Raw genomic sequence first — 15,471 nt, 5'->3', positions numbered from 1 at the left:
CGAGTTGTGCGGGCTCAGCACGGGCCCCGCAGCTCCCCGGGTTCCGCTTTCTGCGGTCGGGGAAAAAAAACCACTTTAAAAAAAAAAAAAAAAAAGAAAATAAAGATAAGCAGGCCCAGACAGTGTTTCCTGTTTATTCCGTTCAAAAGTGAAATAAAGAAGCCGGTGCTAATTTTTGCCGAATTTTTGTTCTTGATACCAGAGCTGAGAGCTGCTGCACGGAATGGGGAGCACTGGCGTGCAGCCCTGGAGCTGGGTGGTGTGTCCCTGGCACTGGGGAATGATCCCGTGTTCATGTAGGATCCATGATCCTACATCCCTGAGCCGGACACACAGTCCCGTGTTCCCAGAGCTCGGTGCCCACTGCAGAGCCAGAGGCAGACCCACACCCCCATGGAACTGGGAGCCCAGGTGAGGGGTGTGGGGGTCACGTCTGGAGCTGGGAGCTGCGCTCACCGCCTCATCCCGACTCGAATCCCAGTGGGAAGGTGCCACACACAGCTGGTGGCACGGGCAGCGTGGTCAGTGACACCTGGCAGTGCTGGTAACCACCAGCCTCCAACAGGAACCATCAGCCCATGAAATTCTCCACATTCCTTGGCTTCCCTGCGCTTGTTTTCCCAACACGGTTAATAAACTGGCATCCAGCTGGCACATGGCTGGACTGCTCCCCACTCTCTTCTGGGCTCCCTCCAGAATTCCAGGGCCTCTTCTCCCCACCCCAAATGTGCCCAAGCCCCAGCCATCCAGGCACCCCTGCCCACACCATAACCCCCAAACCACAGGGGGCCTGATGGCTCCCGAGTGTGTGTATCCATGGATTTGGCAGGCACAGCCCCTCGCGAGAGCATCCTTATCACGGGGACGCGGCTGCATCCACCCTCATCACTGGCGTCCAGAGGGATCTGCTCGTGTCAATTAAACCCTTGTCGCCACAAAGATGCGAAGTTCAGCATTAACACCGTGTCCATGAGACCTGCTGGATATGGGAATTACCCCTGCCACTCCCCCACTGCACCCCCCAGCCAGCAGGGATCCAGGAAAGGGTGATGCAGGCACCTGCACCACCCTCTCGCTCCCAACCCAGCCCCGAGCACCCGCAGCCAGGCCAGGAATGGAGGCTGCTGAAGCAAATGGGCACCGGGAATGGCACCCCAGAGCCCTGCCCTGCGCAGCTGAATCCGGCCCCACTGCACTTTGCCGGCCTCGCTCAGGTTTTACGAGAGATGCGAGACATCCGTGAGGCTCCGTAAAGTGCTGCGGGCACGGCCTGAGTGCCTGCGCTGGCAGGGATGGGCAGGAGGCCTCTCCCAGTGCCGGGCACTGCCAACAGCACAGAGCCACAGTGTGGGGCAGGGAATGCTGCAGCAGGGGGATGCTGCAGGTGCCTCCACAGCCCCTCGTTCCCATCGCTGGACCTTGGAGGGTCTCCATGCCACCATGGAGCTCTCGATGGAACCCAGTCAGGGTTTGGCCGCACGTGCACTGGGGAGCACACAGGAGGGGGTGACCACCAGCACCATTGCAGATGTAAACTCCCTGCTTTTGCCCTACTTGCTGGAGTGGGCAACCTCCATCCCTGCCCATGGCGCATCAGCCAGTCCCTGACCCAGGAATGCTGGAGCCCCCCTACCCTGGAGATGTCCCGGACCCCCCGGGCCCCCATGTGCGGCACCGCTCCCGAGGACGCGGCGCCTTTAAGAGCCGAGTGGCGCCAATTTCATCTCACGTGACCTCTCCCCGCCCCCGGTGGGCGGGGCCTCGGCGCGCGGGCTCCCGCCAAGCGAGAAGCGCGCGGGTCCGGCCCCACGTGTCCCCGGCACCGGCATCGGGATCGGAACCAGGACCGGGACCGGGACCGTGGCCATGGCCCAGCTCCGCCTCACCGACTTCTTCGGCCAGACGAAAGCGACCACCGGAGCCCCGGCCAAGCGCAGCGGCGGCCGCCAGCTCAAGGCCGCCCTCGCCGGTCCCTCGGTGCTCCGGGAGGAGGAGGATGGTTCCCCGGCGGGGCTCAGCACCCGCTCGCTGCCGCTGCCCGGTTCGCCGCGTACCCCGGCCCGCGGGGGCTCCCCGGCCGTGCGGGGCCTGGCGGGCAGGAAGCGGAGCCGCCGGGAGATGGAAGCGGAGTCGCCGGTCGGGGCCCGGCTCGGGGAACCGAGCGGGAAGTCGGCGCGGAAGAGGCTGGAGCTGCCCCGGGATGCGGAGCCGGGGTCTCCGGCAGCGGTAGGGAGATGGTGGGGTCGGGGATGTGCCGCTTCCTCTGGGATGAGGCCCTGAAAGGGATGGGGGAGGATAAGGGCGTGGGGGGGTGAGTGGGGGGGCGAGTGGGTGGGTGTGGAACCCTAAAACAACAGCCCCCGCGAGTGTTCGACCCCTTTTCCAAGTGCAGGACCCCCAGAACTTGCCCCTCCTTCTCCTGATCCACAGTCCCCCCCTCACCCGGACTTACCCCTGCCCCAAGTGCAGGACCCCCAAAATTTGCCCCCTTCAGCCTCTCTGCCCCCGAACTTGCCCCCTGCCCCTACTGCAGGCCCCCCTATGGCTCCCCTTCCCGCTGCAAGACTTTGGGGGGCACAGGGGAAGGGATCCGTGCGGGTGGATTCCCTGGACGTTCCCTAACTCTCCTCTCTCTTGCAGGCCACCAGCTCCTCGCCTCCGGCCACTCCTCGACCCCTGACACCCCTCTCACGGGACCTGGCCGTGTCCCCTCTGGCCACCACCACCGGTTCCCCCAGCCGTGGGCAGGACCCGGGCACAGCCAGGCGCCTGCAGCGGGTACGGGCTGCTCCTGGCTCTGCTCCCGCTCTGGGTGCGTTTGGTGCTGCGTGTCCCGCTCTGACCCTGTGTCCCCTCCCTCCCTCCCTGCCCAGGAGGACGTGGCCGAGCTGCAGGACCGCCTGCAGAGGATGAAGGTGCTGGGCCAGGTTCCCTCTGTCCCCAGCGGGACCAGCAGTGACCTGCGGAGCCGCCTGGAGCGGGTGCGGCAGCTGGAGCTGCGCGTCCGGCAGAGGAGAGCGGGCAGCGGAGCCCCAGCGGGAGCGGGGCCGGCCGGGGACACCGGGGCAGCGGCTCCTGCGGGAGAGGCCGGGTGAGGAGCAGCTGCAGGAGGGATTTGAGGGGCGTCTGAGGGGTGTGGGGGCTCTGAGCATTGGGACACCGATGTCCCCAGGTGATGTGACCCCGATACCTACTCAGAGAAGGGGTTTGGGCTGGGAGGTGGGCACTGAGTCAGCAGCAGGACCCATCCTGGCGGGACCCTGACCCCTGTCCTGTCCTTCCCTGCAGCAAGAAGCCCCCAGCGTACCAGCGGTTCCACACCTTGGCCCAGGACCTGCCCCCGGGGCTCACGCTGCCCTACAAGTTCAGGGTGCTGGCAGAGATGTTCCGCAGCGTGGACACCATCACCGGGATGCTCTTCAACCGCGCCGAGACCGTCACCTTTGCCAAGGTCAAGCAGGGCGTGCAGGACATGATGCGCAGGTGAGCTGGCAGCGGTGGGCACTGCGTTTTGGGGTCCCAGCAGCCTGTTTTGGGGTCCCAGCTGAAGCTCTTGGGGCTGGTGACTCTGGGGGTCCCCAACCTCTCTGGTGCTGCCACAGGCAGTTCGAGGAGCAGCACCTGGGGCAGATCAAGGCCGTGTATCCCGGCTCGTACCGGCTGCGCCAGGAGAAGAACATCCCCACCTTTGGCAGCGGCGGGAAGAAATCTGACTATCAGCTCACGCTGGAGCCGGTGCTAGGGGAAGGTATGGACGGTTTTGGGGTGCCTGAGAGCTGGGGTACGCTCAGACCTGGCTGATCCCTGGATCCATAGGGATGCTCTCCGCTTGGTCCATTAAATGGAGCCCCTGTGCGTGTTGGGAGTGGGGAACAGGTTTGGGACAAGAGGGAGGAGGATGGTGGAGCAGTAACTGTGGCAGCGACTCAGCTCATGGCAGGGCTCTGATCCCATCCTTCCTGAGGCTCCCGTGGTTTGGGCCCCTCCAGGGTGCTGTGGGTGACGCTCGTGTCCCTCCTTGCAGAGGAGAAGGTGGACGGGCGCCCACACCTGTCGGCGTCGCGGCTGCTGGAGCGCCGGAGGGAATTCCACCGCAGCCTGGTGAACATCGTCAGGGAGCACCACAGGGTGAGGGCACCTGGCACCCCTGGCTCTGGGCTTGTCACTTTCTAGGAGTGGGGTGGCATCCAGGCTCAAGGACACGGTGGTTCCTCTTGGAGATGGGCTCTGAATTTGATCCCTGTGTCACCGAGCCATGCTGGGAGCACAGGGCAGCAGTGGCTGCCTCCCCATTCCTGGTGCCTTGACACAGCTCTCACCTCTCTCCAGGCATTCCTGGCTGCCCTCAGCCCTCCCATGGTGGTGCCAGAGGAGAAGCTGACCCGCTGGCATCCCCGCTTCAACGTGGACGAGGTGCCGGACATCAGCCCCGCGGAGCTGCCGCGGGCGCCGCAGGAGGACAGGCTGAGCACGGCCCAGGAGGTGCTGAGCACGGCCCGGGGGATGCTGAGCCCCAAGGTGAGGCAGGGCTGGGCGCTGGCTCTGTCTGTGCCACCTCTGGGAAGGTGTGACCAGAGGGGTGGGAAGGGTCGTTCAGAGCCACAGGGCTGGGAGCGCAGTGAGAGGGAGGTGGGCGGGACACAAACCTGGCTGGGAGCGCTGGGGGTGCTCACCTGCAGAAGAGAAGGCTCCAGGGAGAGCTCAGAGCCCCTTCCAGGGCCTAAAGGGGCTCCAGGAGAGCTGCAGAGGGACTGGGGACAAGGGATGGAAGGACAGGACACAGGGAATGGCTTCCCACTGCCAGAGGGCAGGGATAGATGGGAGATTGGGAAGGAATTGTTTCCTGGGAGGGTGGGCAGGCCCTGGCACAGGGTGCCCAGAGCAGCTGTGGCTGCCCCTGGATCCCTGGCAGTGCCCAAGGTCAGGCTGGACAGGGCTTGGAGCAGCCTGGGATAGCAGAAGGTGTCCCTGCCCTGTGGCAATGAGAAGAGCTTTAAGGTCCCTTCCCACCCAGAGCACTGCAGGATTCCATGAAGCACCCCGAACTCCTTGGTGCAGGCAGGACGGATCAGGAGAACTGGGCTGGGATCGCTGGGCTGCCGGGTGATGGCGGGGGCGGCAGAGGGGAAACTTCTCCTTCCTCCAGCCCGAACTGTAACCCAGCTCCTCCTCCCTCTTCCACATGAGCAGATGGAAAAAGCTCTTGCCAACCTGGCCCTAAGAACGGCCGGAGCCGGTGCGGGGGAACCGGCGCTTTCCAAAGCCCCAGCCCCTGCCAGCACCTCCAGCGCGCTCCGAGGGGTGTCCCAAGGGCTGCTCGACCGGGTGAGTCACCCTGTCCTGGCCGAGCCACGGGGCTGGGGGTGCTGCCTGTGCCCACCCCGTCCCCTCAGGGCCCGGGGGTGCTGCCTGTGCTCACCCATCCCTGCCGTCCCGCAGATCCGTGCGAAGGAGGCGCGGCGGCTGCAGGCGCTGCTGACGCGGGACGCGCGGCAGGAGGAGCGGGCGGCGCTGCTGGCGCGGCTGCCGGCCATGGCGCGCATCCTGCGCAGCGTCTTCGTGGCCGAGAAGAAGCCGGCGCTCAGCATGGAGCTGCTCTGTGCCCGCCTGGCCGACAGCTGCCCCGAGCTCGTGGCGCCCGGTAGGAATTCCCGGGGGGAATCTCTGCTGCGGGAGGAAGGGGCTGCGGGGAGGCGAGCTCTGACCCTGGTGCTCCTCGCCGCAGGTGAGATGGAGAAACACGTGCGGCTCTTCGCCGAGCTGCTGCCCGACTGGGTGGGTGTGCACGCCCTCAGGACGGATACCTACGTCAAGCTGGACAAAGAGAAGGACCTGGGCCTCGTCACCGAGAGGCTCAACAAGGCGGCCAAGGAGGCCGGAGCCCTCTGAGCCCCTCAGGGGTTGAGTTTTTCTCTGTGCAATCTCCTTGAAATGTAGCAAATCCCGACAGTGCTCGGGTCCTGGGGTGGGCTGGCAGGAGGCTCATCCTCAGGGGTGCCTGAGCAAGGGCAAAATGCCTTAATTTAATTTAACTAATCCCTGTGGTGGGATCCGTGAGGATTGTAGGTCCCCTAATCCTTGAGCAGTCCTGGGGTGATGATGAAAGCGACCCTACCCTGAGGAACGTCTTCCTCTCCTTTCCCGTTTCTCCTGAAGTTTCAATGCATGAGGGGTCTCCTGAAGGTTCAGTTTTGGAGGTTTCTTCCATTAACTGGGTCCTGGTGGGGCGAAGGCAGAACGGGGCAGGCTGAGAGGGTGACAGGTGGGAAGGAGTGAGAGAAAATGTCACAAATTGATGTTTTTGGAGCTTCGGGCCTCGTTCTGTTTTTAAGGGAGGGAAAACGCATCCTCCAGTCCTGGCTGGAAACAACTACAGGACTTGTCAAAACATATTTGTATTAAATGTTTTAAATATAGTTGACTTGTGTTAACCCAGTGCTCTTCCTCGCTGCCTTGTCTCGTGGCTCTCCATGGCAATTGGCGCCGGGAAGGGCTGGGTCCTCATCCAGCTCCTGGAGAAAGACTCACTGGAAAAAGTGAGCGTGGGCTTGCAGGGAGCTGAATGCAGCTTTTGTAAATGTGGAGGGGGGAGCGGCCCCTGCAGGGACAGGGGCAGGCAGGGCTGACAGGGGTCCGGGGGGGGCTTTTTCCCAGGGGAAATCCCAGGCCACTTGGCTGAAGTGGCTTGGGAAGAGGGACAGAGAGGGTGAGGATGGCTGCAGAGGTGCTGGGCTGGCACCGCGCCCGGGTCGGGGCAGTGTGGGCGCAGGGGAGGGGTGGGAGCTGCCCAGGGCCACGTCACACACACCTCACGCCAGGCTGGCTGGAGCTGGGGACACCAGGGACAGGTGACTCCCTCATCCTTCCATCCCATGCTGGTCCTGGGCAGATTCTCCACCTGAAGTCTGGCAGCATCTGAGATCCCACAGCACTTCCCGAAGGAGCAGGAGGCCTTCCTCTTCCTCCTCCTCCTCCAGGCCCTTACTCGCCACTGCTGGCCAGGAGCGTGCCCAGTTTCCAGGGAGGAGGAGAAGGGATTAAACCCGGCCCGGGGTCTGGAGGGATGTGCAGGGCTGGCTGTGAGGCTGGGGGCTCAGCCATGCTCAGGGCCCTCCCCGTGGTGGAAAGGAGCTGGATTTCAGCAGCTGGAGCCGAGGAGCAGGATTGGAAAGCAGCTGGAATCAGCAGCCTGGCAGCCACACTCACATCCCAGGAGAGCTCCCAGTGAGCTCCTGTTCTGCTCCTCGGGATAAAACCCTTCTCCCACCTGGAAGCCGCCCCTGCCTGGCCTCATCTCTCCAAGCAAATGACATCAGGGGCTGCTGGCAGCCCAGCCAGGGCCAGGGCACCGTCCCCACGTTCCCTGATGTCACCTGCTGGCACCGGCGGGGCTGACGCTGCTTCCCTGGCACGCAGCTGCTTTCCAAGGCTCTTTGGGGTGGAACTGATTTTCCCTTCTCCCCCGCAGCAGGGACCCTCTCCTGGTGCCAGGCCTGTGAGGTGCTGCCTGCCCTGGCTCCCCACGGGGCTGGCTGTGGGACAAGTGCCCTGGGACAGGTTGGGTCCCCAGGGAATGCTGCTCCTCAGCGTAAACTGAGAGGCATCGAGGTGGCTTTTCAGGAAATGGGGACAAAAACAGCTGGAATAGTCCTTACAAGTGGAAGGGCAGGGTGGGAGGTGGCACCAGCTGAGCTGGCCAAGCCCCTCCAGCCAGAGGTGGGTGCAAGGTATAAAGAAAAGGTACCTGAATGCTCCCTGGAAAACAATTCCAAGCATTTGGGGGGTTAGTGAGAGCTCACACCACAACCTTGCTCCACTGACCACCTGGGGCTGGACGGAGACACTCCCAAGGGTCATTCACGGCTTCAGCCACTGCAAGAACAGCTCTGAGACAGTTTAGAAAACATAAAAATCAGTCAATATTTATTTTACCCGTGAGTCCAGTCCCTGCTGGGCCAGGGACAGAGTCCCTGATGTTTTCAGGCTTGTGGAAGTTTCGGCACACAGGGATTTGGCTGTGACCACACTGAATCATGCTGGAGGAAGCATCTCCAAAGCCCCCATCATCCATCACACACCTGAGACCACTGAACACCTTTCCTGTGGCCTCTCCCGACCCCAAACTCCCCCCAAGAGCAGGCTCTGAGCTGGCAGCAGCCTGATGGCCCAAAACAGCAGAGCAGAGGAAAAGCAGCAGCACAGGGAGGGGGATGTGGTGCAGGAGATGGGGAATTGGTGTGGAACAAAAGGTGCCTGGGGAGTCCAGGGAAGGAAAACAGCGACTGAGCTCATCCCCACCAGCACCATCCTGCTTTAGGGACACAGCAGGCACTTTGTTCTCCTGGACAAGCACAGCCCTGATGTAGGAGCAGCTTCCTCTGGTGTGAGTGACAGCACAGAACACCCGGACCATCCCCTGAGGTCAAATACAGCAGGATTTGTCCCTTAAAGAAATAACTGCTTTTTGCCCATCTCCTGTGTTTCTTTGGGAATTTTTCAGCAGGTTCCTTGGAGGCTGACAGGCCCAGCTCAGGGAATGCTGGTGCCCTGTCAGAGCTCTCCTGCCTCAGCAGCAACGTTGTCACTTTGGTCTCCTAGAAACCTCAGATTCAGTGAAGCTGCACCTTGGTCTCCATCCCCCCAGTCAGCCTGCTCCTTCTTTGCAAAAGGATGAACTCCAGAAGGGATCCTTACACTCAACTCAGTGTTTGGGAAATCTAGGATTGAGGAGCATCTGGCCATGCTCAAAACTATGCGTTTAACCCCCTTGCCCACCCCCTCGTGACACCCAGAGTCACTGAATGAAGCCCCAGATTTGTTCCCAGCGCTCCCTTGTTCTCGCTCCTTCTCAGTCATACTGCAGCAGGGAGTAGAAAGGGATGGAATTGAGCTTTTCTGACCCTTTCAGGGCTTTTAACTCTATGATCACCAGGCACTCCAGGATTTTGGCCTTCAGCCTCTTCAGCAGCTCACAGGCAGCACACATGGTACCTGTGGAGGGGAGCAGAAACATCCTCACTCCAGGGGCAGCTTCCAGCCCCACAGCCAGCCCTGCTGCTGCCAACAGCCTGTGGGTACCAGAGAGGTGTGGATACCCCTGGAAGTGTCCCAGGCCAGGTTAGACTGGCCTTGGAGCAACCTGGGCTAGTGGGAGGTGTCTCTGCCCATGGCAGGGGGTGGGACTGGATGGGATTTATCCAACCCAGCCACTCCATGATTCCATGAACACAGGTGTACGTGGGTGACACGTGCTTCCCTCACCTCCCGTTGCCAGCAGGTCATCCACAATGACCACCTTCTGTCCCGGTTCCACCGCGTCGCTCTGGATTTCCAGTTCAGCCTGCAGGGAGCAAGGAGCAGCTTTGTTTCAACCTGGCCTCGGAGAGAAACCCCTCACGAGCCGCTGGTTCATGCTGGAACACAGACAAGTCCTCAGCGACATCAGCCTGAACACTCAGCACCTAAAATCCCGAAATTCCAGCTACAGCGGAGCGCCATGGAAATAGAGAGCAGGGAGAGGATTGCTGGGCCAACCCTCTGGCACGCCAAGATCCTGAACTTCCTTCACATGAGTTACGGTGGAATCTTATCCCAGAGCAGTTCTCTGGCGAGGAAAACCCCCTGTCATGCACTGGGGAGCTCTACCTGGAGCCAGATCCAAGCTGGCACCTGTCTGGATGTGCTGGGGTGGGCCCAAGCAATCCTCACGGCTTAGGCCTGGCTTTGGGGGTTCTGCTGCCATTAGTGATTAGTGGGAGTAGCACAGCTTTAGGCTCAGTCCTCGAGCAGCCGCGGGGTTACGGGGCAGGAGGGTGGGAAGCCATGCGGGACGGCTCTGACTTACAGCACTTACTGCCAGAGTGGGAAACACTCTCCGTGGTCATGCCCCTGAATTCAAGCCAAAGAAAGCCATTTAGCACCAAGTCTGAGCACCAAGCCCCTCACAAGAATCACGGCACAGCACCAAACATCACCCCCGGGCACAAAGGGAGCGACCGTGGCTCGGGGCCAGCTCAGCCATTCCCAAGGGCTGTGCATTGCTGGATTATCCACGGCAACAGAAACCCAGTCTGGGACCTCCCTCCCCAAGCCCTCCTTGGCCCCCAGCCCGAGCCCCTGCTCCTCCCAGGCGTTACCTTGCCATATTCCAGGCTGTAGGAGACGGACTCGGTGGGACCAGGGAGTTTCCCCTTTTTCCGTATGGGCACGAAGCCGATCCCCAACCTCTGTGCCAGAGGGGGCCCAATGAGGAACCCACGGGAGTCCAGGCCTGGGTAGCACAGGAATCAGGGAATCATTCACACTGGAAAAGGCCTCCAGGACCATCGAGTCCCACCATTCCCCAGCACAGCCAAGGCCACCACTGAGCCATGTCCCCAAGTGCCACATCCACACAATTTTGGAATGGTGACTCCACTACTGCCCTGGGCAGCCTGTTACAATACCTGATCACCCTCTCAGTGATTTAACTTTCCCTCATATCAAACATAAATCCTCCCTGGTGCAACTTGAAGCCTTCTCCTCTTGTCCCATCGCTCAGATTGGAGCCATTTCACTGGGGGAGGGTCTTGGCACGACCCCTCCGTTTTATCCTCCCATTCAGGGGGGCTCTAACAGCAGTTTGCTCTTGAAGTCACTTCTGAGGGTTGACAACACAGCCCACACTCCTGGTGTCACCCAGATGTGCTGCTGACAGGCCCCAAAAGCCCATTTCCCTCCCCTCTGGCCCTTTTCCTTAGAGATAAACCCAGCAGAGCCCCGGTATCAGCTCGGCCACACAAGCAGGGACTTTGTCCCTCTGGGCAGACTTCACTTATCACAAGACACCTGGCCCAGGTTTGGTCCGTGCTGCCCGAACCCTGGGCTGTGGCCCGGCCCCAGCACTGCCTTCCTCAGCCCTGGGCCAGGTGAACACCTCAGAGGTTGCCTGTGCTGGCCTGGAGAGGCTCCCTGAGGAAAACAAGCAGGCTCTGCGTGCTCCCTCTTTTTTAACAATGAATTGTGCAACTGGCACTGAAGTATCAGAGGGCACACAACCCAAAGCAGTGCTTCAGGAACTTACAGCAGGAGGTTAAGGGTATAAACTGCCCCCGTGTTACCACACGACACAGGCCAATGTTCAGGTGATTTTCGCGTCCAAGGGCTACAACATTCCAGAAGGGCCACCCCACACTTCCCACCCGGAACACACCGCTCTGCCCCGGCCCCAGGGATGTTCAACCAACACTCACCTGCAATGAAGTCGATTTTGGGGAAAGACGCCCTCAAATGATCCTCCAGAAGATCAATCAAAGTCCTGAACGCCACAGGATCCTTCAGCAAGGGGCTGATATCGCTGCAGTGAGAGAGGGCGGGGAGTGAGGGACCTGCGGGGGCTGCTCTGGACACGCTGAGCTGCTGAGCCCGGGGAAGGCTCCTGGTGCTGCCAGGGCAGGGACGGGCACTGGGAACAGGAGCTGCCCGGCCTGGCTCCAGCCCTGCTCCCATCCCCATCGCCAGCCCTGGTCCTGGCGCCATCCCCGGCCCTATCCTGGCTCCATCCCCAGTTCTGGCTCCAGTCTCGGTCCTGCTCCCCTTCCCGATCCACCCCTGGCCCTGGTCCTGCTCCTATTCCCGGTCCATCCTTATCCCTGTCCCGGTTCCGTCCTCATCCCCGCCCCCATCTTCATCCTGTTCCCGTCCCCGTCCTACCGCCGGTCCGGCCCCATCCCCATCCCGGTGCCCATCCCGGTGCCCATCCCCGGCCGCACCGGAACAGCACGCCGGGCTCCGGGAAGTCCGGGAAGGGCCGGACGCGGTCGCGCACCGCCCGCAGCCTCTCGTCGCTCATGGCGGCCCCGCCGTGCGCAGCCGCCTCAGCTCCGGCCCGGCCCGGCGGGAGGGGCGGCTCCGCCCGCCCCGGGGCGGCCCCACAGAGCGGCGGGCACCGCAGTGTGCGGGCGGGACCGGGAGCGTGGAGCGGCTGTCCCCACGTCTGGTACCCCAGGGCATGGAGCAGGAGTCCCTCCGGTATCCCGGGGCCTTGGAGCCCCAGTCCCCCCGGTGTTTGGGGGCATGGAGTATCAGCCCCGCGGGCACACGGAGCTCTGGTATCCCCGTGCACACAGCCCCGAGTTCCCAGGGCGTGGAGCTCTGGTGCTCCAGGCACGGAGGGATCCCAGGGCTCCGAGCCCCGCGGGGCACGGAGGGGTGGTAGCCCCGCACACATCGATACCCCCGGTATGAGCACTCCTGGCTCCCTGGTGCTTGGAGCTCTGACACCTCAAGCACGGAGCCCAAATTCCCCCGTGCGTGGAGCCCTGGCACTGCGATGGATGGAGCCCCAGGCTCAGGTATCTGCTCCGTGTGGAGCTGAATTTCCCTGCCTCAGAAAGGAGCCCCCTGCCTCGGGGATCCACTTCCAGCCCCTCACCCTGCCCAGCCTTCCACAAGCTCCTCAGGACTTCACTATTTCCTGCTTTTCCATCCCTCGTCACCTCGTGTGAACTCCTGGAGTCGTTCTGTGTTTGTTACAACCATCCCCCACGAGGGACGATAACACAGCCCCGGCTCCTGGACCAACAGCTCCTGGTGTCACCGAGGCCTGGGCAGGTCAGGGAGCTCCCACAGCTCCTGTCTCCCATCTGCCGGAGGTGAATGTTGTTTGGCCATGCAAAATCCACCCAGTGAGTTCAGATCTCCTCTTCCATTAGCAAGCCCACCTTGGATCTGCTCCAAACCCATCTGGGCACAGCCCACTGCAGAAGCAGAAGCAGTTTGAGCCTGTGACACCCCTGGCTGAGCTCAGTGTTCGCTGCCGAGAGCTGTGACTGGGAAAACTTCACCCCACACCCTCTGGAGAGCCCCTGCCATGGGCAGGGACACCTTCCACTGTCCCAGGCTGCTCCAAGCCCCAGTGTCCAACCTGGACACTGCCAGGGATCCAGGGGCAGCCACAGCTTCTCTGGGCACTCTGTGCCAGGGCCTCCCCACCCTCACAGGGAGGAATTTCTCCCTAATATCCCATCTAACCCTGCCCTCTGGGGAAGCCATTCCCCCTTATCCTGGCCCTTGTCCCAAGTCCCTCTCCAGCTCTCCTGGAGCCCCTTCATGCACTGGGAAGAGCTCTAAGATCCCCCTGGAGCCTCCTCTTCCCCAGGCTAAACAATCCCAACCCCTGTTAAACTCTCTGCTGCCAGAGACAGCCCCTGTTCCCTTCACAACCATTCCCTCACAAACTAAGATTTTCCCTGAACTCAGATTATCTCTTTGGCACCAGAAAAATCCTCTCGGGCAGCTGTTCCAGGGAAGCAAACACAGAGGAAGGACACAGCCTTCCAGTGGAACCGGGGCTCCGCAGCACTCTCACTCCCTGGGATGAGTTGGACGGGTTTCTCTTGTGGCCTTACAACCACAGCACTGGACAATGAGCTGTTCCAGCAACTCCTCTTCTTCCTGGCAGATGGAATTGCTGATGGAATTTATCTGCCTACTCGTGGAAATAAATAAGCAGGAGCTTATTTCCTGGGAAAAAGGATCATTTCAGCCTGCCAGGCAGCTCTGCTTCTGCCTCTCACTAACGGAGGGGCCGGAACGGGGGGTCTGTGTCACCCCTGTCCTGTTTGTGACCCCCCTCCCGATCCCACCCTTACTGCAGGAGACTCCACCACATTTTCCCAGAGGCTGAGTGGGGTTCCCAGGCCCCTCATCCCAACCAAGCCCTGGCAAACCAGCAGCTTTCACCAGGATGAGCTGCTGAGTGCTCCCACTGCTCCAGCCCACAGCCAGGGATCCCTCCTCCTCGGATGTGGGGTCAGTCTGTCTCCATCAGTTCTGCCAGGAAGGGCACAAAGGTTGCACCAAATCGGACTTGCAGTGATCCAGCTGCCAGAAATCCTGGTTAAAAGACAACATTCCCAAGATTCCTGTCTGCACTCCTGATTTATCCCTCATCTCAAAGGATTCCAACTGCACCCACCGGCACAGACCGGACTGTCACATCCAAAGGAAATCAGTTTTCCCTGAGATTGTTCAATCTTTCAAACAACACTGCTGACTCCTACTGCAATTTCCATCTGCAAAGAACTTTCCTAGGACCCCTTTCCAAATGTGATGTCAAAGGGCTCTGGAATATCACCCGGGAGGTGACTCCACATCCGCTTGTGGCTCGGAGAGGTTCAGGGCTGATCTGTGCCTGGCAAAGGAATCACCACCTGGAATCTGGATTCCCTCGGGAAACTCTGGGTTTGCCTCTTTTCTGGGCACAGAAGCCATCAGTGATTTAAAAGTGCTTTGAGGTCCTGATAGGAGAGGTGTTATTAGCCAAGGAGCACAGAAACTGGGAATATGAAAGCTTGGGAATGAACTTTAATCAGCTTAACCAGGCAATTAAAGACCTGTGCTGAGTCTGGAAGTTTCTGTTCCGTTCAGGATTTTTAACACTTCAGTGTGAAGTGGAACAAAATGCCCCAAATTTCAACATGGGAAAATGAGCACAAAAATTTCCCTGCAAATCCACTGGAACATTTCATTTCAATCTCAGCTGAGGAAACACATGCACTTTAAACCCTTAAAAAAAAAAAACCAAACCAAATTTGAAATATCTTATTTCAACACCAGAAGAATGCAGCTCCCCAGCCAGAGCCCTGGGCTCAGGATAGAAGCATCCGAGCTGGTTTTGTCCCCCTAAAAAGAGGGAAAGTGTCATGATCTGGCTCTGCCTCCCTCAGAGCCCGAGCCAGCACCTCCTGCCCGCTGCAGCAGGTTGGATCAGGCCCTTGGAGAAGACACAAAACTCCTCTCTCTCCTCTGGCCAGCCTGGATTTTGTGTCTGATCCAGAACTAATGGATTTGGCTCGCATTCCTCGCTGCTGGCTTTTATCTGCTCTCCCTTTCAGCTGGGAATTGTGCTACCAACCTCCTGTCACCCAGAGGGTGTTAAGTGACTCCAAGAGGGACAAAGGCCCGGAGAGCTGCCAGATTGCCTCCCTCCAGAAGCTGGAAGGCAGAGGTTTTTTCTCCCTCCTAAAAGACCACGAGAGCTGCTGGCTACGGATCCACCTTTATTTAGGATTTATATAATCCGAACTAGACTTCAAGCAACAACAAAACTTTAAATGGTGGAAGGGGATATAAAGAAAACAGGCAAATGGAGCCTTGGTGTTTAAAATAGCCATTTTCCAAAGGAATAAAGAACCTAAAAATGGGATTTCAGTTCTTCCCTTACAGCTGTTCTTAAAACCTGACAGTTTAATTCAAGGGGCACCACAGTGTCGCCTCCTGATAACACAGAAAAACATCCAATGCTACCAGAAAACAAAAGGAAAAGTCGATTTCCAAGTATTCCAACTGCTAGGAGAGAAGGAAAACAGGCCATTCTAACTGCAGAACAGTTATTTGGAAGCTGAACAAGCAAAGGAACTCTTAAGAGAATAAAAGTGTGTTTGGTTTGTAAAGTTTCCCAGTGCTGAGGACAAGGGCAGGATCCCTGGG

The 15,471-nt window shown here is 60.0% G+C and overlaps 2 protein-coding genes across 4 annotated transcripts; one reads left to right on the top strand and one right to left on the bottom strand.

Annotated features, from left to right (window-relative positions):
- Positions 1 to 1,763: 1,763 nt before the first annotated feature.
- CDT1 (chromatin licensing and DNA replication factor 1) lies at positions 1,764 to 6,435 on the top strand. Its single transcript, XM_032121951.1, has 10 exons — positions 1,764 to 2,226; positions 2,641 to 2,778; positions 2,874 to 3,091; positions 3,289 to 3,483; positions 3,603 to 3,748; positions 4,025 to 4,128; positions 4,330 to 4,518; positions 5,191 to 5,325; positions 5,440 to 5,641; positions 5,726 to 6,435. The coding sequence occupies exons 1-10, from the start codon at positions 1,867 to 1,869 to the stop codon at positions 5,887 to 5,889; spliced, it is 1,851 nt and encodes a 616-aa protein (XP_031977842.1). The 5' UTR covers positions 1,764 to 1,866; the 3' UTR covers positions 5,890 to 6,435.
- A 1,460-nt stretch (positions 6,436 to 7,895) lies between these two features.
- On the bottom strand, positions 7,896 to 11,870 carry APRT (adenine phosphoribosyltransferase). Of its 3 annotated transcripts, XM_032121954.1 has the most exons (6): positions 11,751 to 11,870; positions 11,232 to 11,335; positions 10,137 to 10,270; positions 9,854 to 9,888; positions 9,262 to 9,340; positions 7,896 to 8,991 (listed from the first exon to the last, which is right to left on the bottom strand). In XM_032121954.1, the coding sequence occupies exons 1-6, from the start codon at positions 11,828 to 11,830 to the stop codon at positions 8,962 to 8,964; spliced, it is 462 nt and encodes a 153-aa protein (XP_031977845.1). In that variant the 5' UTR covers positions 11,831 to 11,870; the 3' UTR covers positions 7,896 to 8,961. The 3 variants fall into 3 exon arrangements, with proteins under 3 accessions (XP_031977845.1, XP_031977843.1, XP_031977844.1); XM_032121952.1 differs by lacking the exon at positions 9,854 to 9,888 and having other exon boundaries at positions 11,751 to 11,867; XM_032121953.1 differs by lacking the exon at positions 9,854 to 9,888 and having other exon boundaries at positions 11,692 to 11,777.
- Between the last annotated feature and the right edge of the window lie 3,601 nt (positions 11,871 to 15,471).

This window comes from Corvus moneduloides, chromosome 12 (assembly GCF_009650955.1).
Source record: "Corvus moneduloides isolate bCorMon1 chromosome 12, bCorMon1.pri, whole genome shotgun sequence".
Lineage (NCBI taxonomy): Eukaryota > Metazoa > Chordata > Aves > Passeriformes > Corvidae > Corvus > Corvus moneduloides.
Note: the sequence above shows the minus strand (reverse complement) of the source record. Positions and strands in the feature narration are given on the sequence as shown.

Excerpts from the sequence above, each read along its gene's own strand:
- CDT1 (XM_032121951.1), top strand. The coding sequence starts at position 1,867 with ATGGCCCAGCTCCGCCTCACCGACTTCTTCGGCCAGACGAAAGCGACC. Across the intron at positions 3,484-3,602 it reads GTGCAGGACATGATGCGCAG|GCAGTTCGAGGAGCAGCACC; the intron begins GTGAGCTGGCAG and ends GTGCTGCCACAG. Across the intron at positions 3,749-4,024 it reads GGAGCCGGTGCTAGGGGAAG|AGGAGAAGGTGGACGGGCGC; the intron begins GTATGGACGGTT and ends CCCTCCTTGCAG.
- APRT (XM_032121952.1), bottom strand. The coding sequence starts at position 11,830 with ATGAGCGACGAGAGGCTGCGGGCGGTGCGCGACCGCGTCCGGCCCTTC. Across the intron at positions 9,341-10,136 it reads ACAGCCTGGAATATGGCAAG|GCTGAACTGGAAATCCAGAG; the intron begins GTAACGCCTGGG and ends TGCTCCCTGCAG. Across the intron at positions 8,992-9,261 it reads TGACCTGCTGGCAACGGGAG|GTACCATGTGTGCTGCCTGT; the intron begins GTGAGGGAAGCA and ends TCCCCTCCACAG.